This window comes from Ictalurus punctatus, chromosome 22 (assembly GCF_001660625.3).
Source record: "Ictalurus punctatus breed USDA103 chromosome 22, Coco_2.0, whole genome shotgun sequence".
In the NCBI taxonomy this organism is placed as follows: Eukaryota; Metazoa; Chordata; class Actinopteri; order Siluriformes; family Ictaluridae; genus Ictalurus; species Ictalurus punctatus.
The window spans coordinates 10,543,854-10,554,619 of NC_030437.2; the positions used below are offsets into that span (position 1 = coordinate 10,543,854).

At 39.0% G+C, this 10,766-nt stretch overlaps 1 protein-coding gene across 9 annotated transcripts in view; it reads left to right on the forward strand.

Moving 5' to 3' along the window:
- The window catches only part of mef2cb (myocyte enhancer factor 2cb), a 68,157-nt gene extending 59,743 nt beyond the window's left edge, over positions 1-8,414 (forward strand). For 6 of the 9 annotated variants that reach the window (XM_047150050.2, XM_047150046.2, XM_047150047.2 and 3 more), the window contains 4 exons: positions 2,887-3,059; positions 3,977-4,106; positions 4,584-4,719; positions 5,170-8,414. In XM_047150050.2, coding sequence (XP_047006006.1) covers positions 2,887-3,059; positions 3,977-4,106; positions 4,584-4,719; positions 5,170-5,524 — 794 coding nt within the window. In that variant the 3' untranslated portion in view covers positions 5,525-8,414. The remainder of the gene's footprint in view (positions 1-2,886; positions 3,060-3,976; positions 4,107-4,583; positions 4,720-5,169) is intronic. The other 3 variants (XM_053674332.1, XM_047150048.2, XM_053674331.1) reach the window with 1 other exon arrangement.
- The last annotated feature ends 2,352 nt before the right edge of the window (positions 8,415-10,766 follow it).

Genomic DNA, 10,766 nt, shown 5'->3' on the forward strand with positions numbered 1-10,766 from the left:
AGTACTAGAGCCAGCTGCTTGCAGCCTATACTTCACTGTATGAAAGGAGGCAGGAAATACATCACTGCAAATGGCACACACATACACACACACACACGCTCCTGGTTCCCAACCCATCTCTCCCCCCTCATTTTCCTCGAATCATACAAATTGCGCTTTTCAGACTTTTCATTTCAAAACAACAAAAACCATTGCCTTCAAATTAAAGAAAGATCACTGCGGAGAAATTGCCGAGGACAACATCTGTGTCTCGTTTTCCCCTTCAGCGTATGATTAGGAAGTTCATTTATGTCTAACGTATAATTCCTGCCCCTCTTTTAAGTGGCAGCAAGTGAAAAGGGCTTCATGTTTTAAGCCACAAAGAAAATGGGATATCAAAAGAAACAAAGACACCATAATTCTGTTTCTTTTTCCAACTGTAATATATCCCTCTGGGTTTGACAGAGTCGATGAACTAACAGTTGGTGTAGCAGTTGTAAACTAGCTATTACTAGTGTTATTACTAGCTATTACTAGTATTATTACTAGTATTATTACCAGCTATTACTAGTATTATTGCTAGTATTATTACTAGCCATTACTAGTGTTATTACTAGCCATTACTAACGTTATTACTAACCATTACTAGCGTTATTACTAACCATTACTAGTATTATTACTAGTGTTATTACAAGCCATTACTAGTATTATTACTAGTATTATTACTAGTGTTATTACTAGCCATTACTAGTGTTATTACTAGTATTATTACTAGCCATTACTAGTGTTATTACTAGCCATTACTAGTATTATTACTAGTATTATTACTAGTGTTATTACTAGCCATTACTAGTATTATTACTAGCTATTACTAGTGTTATTACTAGTATTATTACTAGTGTTATTACTAACCATTACTAGTGTTATTACTAGTATCATTACTAGCCATTACTAGTGTTATTACTAGCTATTACTAGTGTTATTACTAGTTATTACTAGTGTTATTACTAGTATTACTACTAGCTATTGCTTGTATTATTACTAGCTATTGCTAGGAATTATATGTCTGTTGCTGGTCTTTTGTGGACACACATTTATTCCTCATTTGTAAATGATGGGGCTTTGAGTCAACATTTCTTTAAAATCATTTGTCAGGCAGACAGCAGGCTTTATGGTGACTGGGGAAAAACACGTGGAGATATTCCATTCTACCCATCAGAAATCTTTTTTTCTTTTGTGATTTTTAACCAAGTAACAGATGTTACATTGTCCCCTTATATTTGATTAGGATATCAAAAATCTTTAATCTTATCTTTAAGAAAAATCGATAAAATCTATAATCTATCTTATATATCTATAAGAAAAAAAATGATTTTTAAAAAATCTTTACGTTTATTTGGTCATAATTCCATTGAGATTGACACGCGTACTTATAAATATACTGTGTACGACCTTTTTTATTTTGGCCATTATATTTCTCAGAAACTAAGGGTTAACAAGTTTTCTCTATTCACCAACCACCTGCCTCGTTACCACAAAACCACAGCAAGAAGAAATGCGACTCTCTCTCTCTCTCTCTCTCTCTCTCTCTCTCTCTCTCTCTCTCTCTCTCTTTCCCTCTCCCGCTCTCTCTCTCTCTCTCCCCCTCTCTCTCTCTCTCTTTCTCTCTCTCTCTTCCCCTCTCCCTCTCTCTCTCTCTTTCTCTCTCTCTTCACCTCTCCCTCTCTATCTCTCTTCTGCTCTCCTGCTCTCTCTCTCTCTCTCTCTCTCTCTCTCTGGCACACACACATACTCATCCTTTCTAAAGATAGCTGATGGAGGCTATTTGCTTTCAGAGGTGAGGTTACAGGGTTTATATGGAACAGAAATGTTCAGCAGGGGTGGACAAATCATAAATTCGTTGCTAGCCCACCAGGCAAGTGAAAGCTCTAGTGTACTTGCCCCATCCCATGTTTTTGGTTGTGTGGAAACCTAATGAACTAGGCTAAAAGGGTAGGTGGTGTATTTTAACTCCAAAGTATGACGAGCTTAACTAGCTAAGAATATTAATTAAAACAAAAACGAGCTAGTTCTCGAATCCTGTGCTTCTACACAGTCACCGTTTATTATATCTTGATAATGTCAATATCCTGATAAAAAAAAAAAAAAAGGATCTATGACTTTTTTTATGATTGGTTGAGTTTCTGACTGCTATGTCAGCAGTCCACGAAACCCAAATGTATGCTGGGTGATTACAAATGATAATAAAAAAACATACCCCAGACACATCATCTGTTTGTCCAGTTAACAAACAGGTTTCTCATTCACTCATATAAGGTCCCGCTGATGTTTTTTTTGTTTGTTTTGTACCGATCTTACATGTGACCACCGAAATCCAAGTCAAAATAATTCATTGTATTAAAAAATTTAAATTGAAACCACATCTCTATAATCTTCCCTTGCTCACAAGTGTTTGAATTATGAGACCCAGAGGGAAGGAACACTGAAGCGGGTTATGTCTGATGAGAGATAGCTAATTCCCTGTGGTTTTCTGAGAGCTGATGGATAAGATGTGTTCTGCGAGGGCTTTGTGCACATGAATGACTGCTTAGTGGCTGTGAAAACTAGGGGAAATGATGAAATCAAAAGCTCGCATTTCAGGTGAAAAATGATCAAAGGTGCAATACCCCAGAACGGGTCAGATGTTTCTTTAATGGTCATGCTTGGTGAAAGGACTATGGAAATAAAAACGATATGTCGAGACATGCCTGAAAGGAAGCTTTATTGTAGATGACTTGGAAAATGGCACATTTTAGTTGAGGTTAGTAAGTCAAATGGAGCCTGATTAAAAGTTGTGTTATAATGAAAGCTTGATGTGCTGTAGTTGGCAGATAAGTGTGTCTGACTCTCTATTTCTTTTTCTGTTAGGAAACGGCTATGGAAACCACCGTAACTCTCCTGGATTGCTGGTGTCCTCTGGGGGTATGAACAAGAACATGCAGGCCAAGTCGCCCCCGCCAATGAACCTGGGCATGAACAGCCGAAAGCCTGACCTGCGCGTGCTCATCCCGCCAGGAACCAAGAACAACATGCCTTCGATCGTAAGTTGCTCATCGGTATTTTACCGTTCTTCTCGAAGTCTCTAAAGCACTTCTAAATCTCTTCCTGTCCTCATGAGCAGTCACTAGTTTTGTAGTTTCATAGCGAATACAAGAGCTCCCTGTAGCTATGCGCATAGTCGTCATTTAGATTGACCAAGCGCCTCCCTCATCCAATGACACTAATTCTGAATTTATCACCCTCCCCTCTTTACTGCCGTCAGTCTGAGGATGTTGACCTTCTATTGGTAAGTGGGAATGTCACTCAAAACAGTGACCCAGACTAATAGACATAAAGGCCATCTGTCATCCTCTAACAGCTGTCACATTTTAATAGATGGCGATAAGATGTACCTCAGATTTGAAGAATTTAAGTGTAATATACAGTGGACTCACTCGCATACTCATATGATAGTTCATCAGCATATAGAAAACCCTACAGGTAACTTTTGTCCTTACGTGACCAAATAAACACTACTTGGCGTTCCTTCCTAAAAAAAAATAAAAACACTGTAGTGAGAAACAAGTGAGACTCCTAGTGGTGGTTTAAAGTAAACACACCCTCTTTTCACCTGGTGCTGCCCACCAAATCAGTTTGACCCCTCCATCTCTGCTTCAACTCCATTAAAGCTTCTCTCTAACCATAGAACGAGGCACACGAGTGCATTTCTACCTCATCAGTCATCATTCTAGCAAAAAAAAGCACAGCCCCACCTCCTGCTGTTGCTGATCCTGTTGCCTTGGAGACTGTATGGGTTACTATAGCGACAAGGCGCCCTGCGGGCGGTTGTAAATGATAGTTTGCGAGAGTTTGGTGGTTCTGCGTGTCAAGTGATTCATTTCTTCCCCACAAGTTTGCTTGCTAGCCAGCATCTCCTGCCTGTAATCATGTTTGTGCTTTCTTCTACTTTTTGCCACAGAATCAGAGAATAAACAACTCGCAGTCCGCACAGTCACTGGCCACCCCTGTGGTTTCTGTGGCAACACCCACTCTACCAGGCCAGGGCATGGGCGGCTACCCATCAGCGATCTCCACCTCCTATGGTACTGGTACGTAGAACACCGCAGAGCAACAAAGTCATCGCTATCATAAAAAGGCAGTAAAGGCAGAATATATCCTCAACTTTATCCGTACAAATGTTATTTCACTATAACTTTTTACTTCGGCTCTGAGTTTGAAAAGAAATGATTATGGTGAATTTAAAGTATACAGACTTGTGCTTTATTTGAATGGATAGCTATAGAAAGTGCAGCTGCATTTATACACACTGTGTGTATAATCAAGAGTGAATGTGCTCATCACACTTTCCCGTATTTGTCATTTGTAAATCGACAGACATTAAACATTATTCTTACTTTGAATGTAATGCTAACGTTAAACTTATCTTGTGAATGTGCAGTTTGATAGACTTTGAAAGAATCTTGAAAGTTACTCTCATGAAAGTCTACCTCTTCATCTGGTAATTCAAAGCACGTGAATAGATAGATAGATACCTAACGTTGTTCTTCTGTTGTTTTCTCCTCCAGAATATTCTCTAAGCAGTGCCGACCTGTCATCTATATCTGGCTTTAGCAGTGCCAACACCCTGCACCTGGGCTCAATGAGTGGCTGGCAGCAGCAGCACCTCCAGAACATGCAGCACTCTGCCCTCGGCCAGCTGGGGTGAGCTTTAACACACTCACACACACATGCACACAAGAAACATTATGCACCCCTGCTTGTTAGTTTGTTATGCTCTGATGATGTTTCACTCATCTTTGATTCACACATTTCTTAGTCGCATTTTTCATGTGTTATGTCTTCATCATGTGTTATGATGTCAGATATATCTTAAAAACAGTTAGGAATTATTGAGATGCACTTTGCTTGTAGTAGACCTCCACTGTGTTCAATAACAGATTATGGTTAACATACAAATGCTAGATTTGTTGTAGTACTGTCCACCAACTGTAACAATTCCTGATTTAGGCTTTAAAATTTGAACAGAAGTAGAATACACAGTTTTACAGTGAATAGTTAATAATGTGTGTGTGTCACTATTAATGATTTGTGAGTGCGCGGGGCACTCGCCATGTTCTGTAACACCCCCTTCGTCTCCTTTCCTTCCTACAGAAATTGCACTAGCTCTCACTTATGTCAGGGTTCAAATCTCTCCCTGCCCTCTACCCAAAGCCTGCACATCAAGTCCGAACCTGTTTCTCCTCCTAGAGACCGCTCCAGCAGCGCCACGCCTGGCGGCTATGCCCCGCCCCCTTCCCATCCGCAGCAGCACCAGGCCCAACCCCCGCAACAGGCTCCGCCCCCGCAGGGCCGCTCGCCAGCCGACAGCCTGAGCAGCGAGGGCAGTGAGCGCGATGAGCACCGGCCCGACTTCCACTCGCCCCTTGGCATGGGCCGGCCCGTCCTGGACGAGCGCGACAGTCCGTCTGTCAAGCGAGTCCGCCTTTCTGAGGGCTGGGCCACATGATAAGCCACGCCCCCCCACCTCAACAGCCCCCACACTTGACCTCGGTCCATCATCACATTCACACGTTTTCTCAATCTGCTCTGATGAATCGCAGCCCTCCAAGCTCTGTGAAGTCACACACAATGTAAACAGACAGGAGGGCTTTTCTTCAATTTACTTGTTTTTCACGCTCTTCTTCAAAGAGTGTCAAATGTACATGTTGTCGTGATTGATGGGTGTCAGGGAGGGAAAGGGAGGTAGGGGCTAGCATTAGAGGGTTAAGACAGGGTTTTAGCGGGTGGGGTTACTATGCATAACTTTTGCTGTGTGTGGATTTGACTTTCAAGACTTAACCATATATGCATATATATTTACACGTGTGTGTAGGTGTACATATATGCATAGTAACAAAAAAAATCGTCAGGTACTCTCGAATTTTTTTGTAAAGGTATTTACAACTTTCCTCAGCGACATTCAGCCATGGGAGAAGCTCAGCTGAGGGCCAGCGCCGACAGGCTAGCACTTGAGTTGCTCTTTGTGTACAGATTTAGTTCTCTTCGCCACTCTCTGCAGAATGTTCCCTCGCTAAATGTATGTTATGATTGACAAAGTCATGTTGCAGGTTCAACGTATTGTACATAGAGGGCGGGCGGGGACAAGGGGGACGGGTCGAGGTTGCCAGACATTGAACATTGAACTCAAACGGAAGCTTTTATGCAAGATTTTTTTGGAAGGATTGTACAGATGTACAGCCCCTTAGGCTTTAGTCAGGGAGAAGGAGTATTTTAGAACCTCTGATGAATCAAGCGCTTTTTTTGAAGAAATGGGAGTTATTCGCAAAAATGTCAGTAGATGAAGGACCATACCGTAAATTAAGAGCCATGTTAGTTTATTCTGATGAAATCACACACCTAGGACTTGCTTTAAATGTTCAGTATTAAAAAAAAAAAAAAAAAAAAAAAAAAAAAAAACACAAGAAAAAGAAACAATTGTATGATACTCTTGCTTATATTTTCATATAAAAAGGAATACAATGCAAAGCATTTTTGTGGCGTTTTGTAGTTTATATAAACCAGAATGAGTTTTGAAAGCTTTGCCTATATGAAAAATGATAGTTGTATAAGAGTGATTAATCTTGGGCTTTTCAAAACTAAGCCATGACATCTGAGAACCCTTGCTTTGCTGATTTTTTCCCCTTCATTTTGTAGAGTTTTTTTTAATGTGTATTTCTAATAATATTGAATAATAATATTAAGATTCTTTTAAATATCTGTGAAATTAACATGCTTGTGTATAGCTTTCTAATATATAAATATATATGATAATTATGGTCATAACATTTTTTGTCAGTGTGAGATTACATAAGTACAGATGTTTGTTTTGTCTTTTTTTTTTTTTCTTTTCTTTTTGCTCCATACTGAATCTTTCACGGAAATCCCAGTAAGAACATTAGATTCAGTGTAAATGACACAAACAGCAATTGTCATGAATATCTAGTTTTGGAAAGATACACATCTTTGAGTAGTAATGGTATAATGACACTCAGGTGAAGAACGTGTATGCTCCCAAAGTAAGCACACTTACTATCAGATATATTTGCTGACAGTAAAATTCCCATTTTGCAGTAATAAAAATCCTGTTCACTTACATTTATAGCAGAATTGAGCATTTCTTGTTGCGATAGCAGTGGTCAGCCTGCTTGTGTTTATATATAACTTTCAGTGAGCACAAGATATTTATCCCGATGTGTGCTTTGGTTGGGAAGAAGCACAACCTTTCTGAAATGACAAACCTTTAGTCTGTGAACCAAAGCAGATGCTGTTTCAACTCAAAACAAGGAGTCGATAGTTTCACTTGAATTGACATTGCACTGAAAGATTTAAAAGAGTTAATGGGTTGGGGGTTTTTTTGACTAAGGGATATATCATGTTATTATGGGTTCATGGTTATGAGGAGGCATATGTTGTGAATCCTTGATCACATGTGTTTTGCTAATTTGTCCCATTACATTAGCACATTTACCCGTTTCCTCTGATCATACTGAGATCACGACAGCGTCATCGTTTTGATTTCGCATGAATCAGAGACTGGACATTTGTTGAAACCTTTTCTACCAAAGACATGGAGCAGTGTTATCTTGGCTTTGTTATATTCCATTCTCTTTGGGATTTGAGAAGGTCATATTTCTGAATATGTTGTTTTGCTTTATGTAATTTACAATAATACTGGTACCTCATATTCACCCTCACAGTACCTCAAAATACCATTCAACCAATTCTGATGAGGAATGGGCTGGGGGAAAAAAAAAAGAAATAAAAACAAAACAAAATTTATTTAAAAAAAAAAAAAAAAAAAAAACAAGAAGAAAAAAATAATCATAAGAACCTAACAAATGTACAGTATTGTGACTCAGTATGCCATCGTTTCTTCTATAAAATCTCGCATTATGTACACATATGACTCCCTGGTTCACCCGTTTTGGTTTGCTGTTCTTTTTCCTTAAAATATTGTTTCCATTTAAAAAAAAATGCAAATAACAAAAAAAAAAAAGTTACAAAAAAAAAAAAATGTAGTAACAAATGTAGCTTGTATAAACCTACATTGGTATGGTGGAAAGGAAGTGTGTTTCTCTCTTTTTGTTTTCCTTTTTATTTTTTTTATTTTTATTTTTTCAAACCAGGAGAAAGAGGCTTTCAGCGGCATAAGCTGGACTTTGTCGCCACTTGAAGACAAGATGTCATTAAATTAAAAAAAATCACATCTCTGTATCTCAAGGGACTTGATTCAGCTGTATGTAGTGAAAAATTAATGTATGGATATTAAAAAAAAAAAATCATTTTCTCCTGCTGGGATTCAAAAAGGTATTTGTATTTTGCAGAGAACTCAGTAAAGTTACTGGCTTTCTTAGTTACCACTGGTGCTCTGGTCTGGGGTTTTTTTTTTGTGTGTGTTGTCTATTTTTTGCCTCTCATTACAGTCATTTTCAAATTTAATACAAGCAGAAAAGGTGATTACGATTCATAACAGTGTAGATACGATACAGATAAATCTTAACTCACAGTTAATTCTGAAATGATATACTGGGAAATACCATGCAGGACAAAAGATTCAACATTTTACCACCGAAAAAATAAAGCTTAGCTTAAATTACAAGTGAACATTGTTTCTTATTTTATTTTATTTATTATTATGCTCCTGCACATGAATGTAAATGAAACAATAAAAAAAAAAAGGTTAAATGAAATCACCGAATATTAGCTTTAATAAGATGTCATACATGGAACGAACTCTATATGCTCAATATAAGTCATTTTATTAGCAGACAGTTCAAAAAGCACTTAAAATATACTGTATCTTTGAAGATTTGTACTTTATATAGCCAATCTTTATTATCATATATGAACATACAAACTGTATTATATGTACAGAAATGTCCTGCCCTCCAAAATAACAATATTCAAGCACCATGAATGTGTACTTTACCTATAAATGCTGATCTGTGTGAACGCTTTGTGGCTTTGCATTCCACTCCCTGGTTTTTCCTGGCAGTGCTCCACTGCTTTTAATATCTCTCAAATAACCTCGAAATCTCTCTGGGAGCAGGAGAAACATGCGTATTAACACGTGTTCCTCTAATTTGCACTCATCAGCTCCTGGAGCGAGTGTGTTCTACCTCCGCTCCTCAAGTGTACAGGGCTGCAGAAAAGCCACAGGCCTCTTCTCGAAGTCGGCGTTCTTTACTGAGCGAGCGCCGTAACGTACTGTAAAGGAGAAAATACAAATATGACTCAAGCAGAAATTGTGTGATCTGTTCAGTCATCATGGAGGATTTTGCAGCTGTGGTGCTTCAACCTAACGCCGTGGTCAGGGACCACACAGGGGATGAGTAGAGCTTTACCACCGGCTGGTTGCCCACTATTGGCCCACACACACACTGCCACATGTGTGGGCATGCTGGTGGTAGACCAGGAGAAAATGCCTTCTGTACATATCTGACCAAGTCTTGTTAAGTAAAGTCAGATCTTAAATGATTGTAGGTGTTGAAGCCCAGGCCTCCCTTACAGTATTGTGCATTTAGGCCAGGTCTTTTTAGTCATGCATCACATTATATAAGTGCATTTAACTTCATGAGTTAATAAATAATACATGAAAAGTGATCAATGAAAAAAAATTACACATGTACTTCATTACAAACGTGCCAGTGGTGGCTTAGCAGTTAAGGCTCTATGTTACCGATCAGAAGGTCGGGGGTTCAGGCCCAAGCGCTGCCAGACTGCCACTGTTGGGCCCTTAAGCAAGGCCCTTGACCCTCTCTGCTCCAGGGGCGCTGTATCATGGCTGCCCCTGCGCTCTGACCCCAACTTCCTAACATGCTGGGACATGCGACGAAAAGGATTTCACTGTGCTGTAATGTATATGTACCCAATAAAGACTCATTATCATTATCAAAGAGTATCAGAGTAAAAATACTGAAATCAAACCGTATAAACAATCACGTATTAAAGGAAACCTCTGGCATATAAAACATGTTTGTATTCACATATTTGTGAGCTGCTTAGCAATTCCGGTGCTAATTTGCTGGTCGATGCAGTATTTTCATTATTCCTGTGAAAAGTTATCGATAGTGTACCATGCTGATGTCATGTGGAGACATTGCTAGCACAGTTACATTGGCATTTAATAGGAAATAAAATTTTGTCATATTTTGTTGTGAGCTTATTTTCTTACGCACCATTTTCCAGCAAACATTCAATGTTATATTAATCTGAAATCCAATGTAGATGTAGTGGAGGCACCAAATGCTGGACTCAAAGTTCCAGAATGTAATGCAGTTATATGAGTCATGGTTTGTTAGTCATCTATGAGGTGACAAGCACAATGGCGTTGATGTGCGGTATCAGCATGAACGCTGAAGCTTTGGAAGATGATCTGTTTGAGGAGTCGGGGTTCATGCGGGTCATTAAAAAGTCTTAAAAGTCTGAAATTTGAATCTCCTGATTATAACAAGCACAAGGCCAACAAGGCCATTACGATGTCTTAAATATGCATATTCTTTTCTGCTAGGCATTACAATTTGAAATGAGATCTTACGTTATGTTACGTAGTCTTGTTTAGGTACGTGACATTACATACATGCTTCATCAGAGCTTTGCGAGCGAATTCGGTGTAATGGGTAAGTGCAAATTCAATTCTCTGTGGCTTCAACATGAGCGGTTTCGGAGATGTTTGGCAAAAACTAATAATAAGACAAGAGCAATTTATG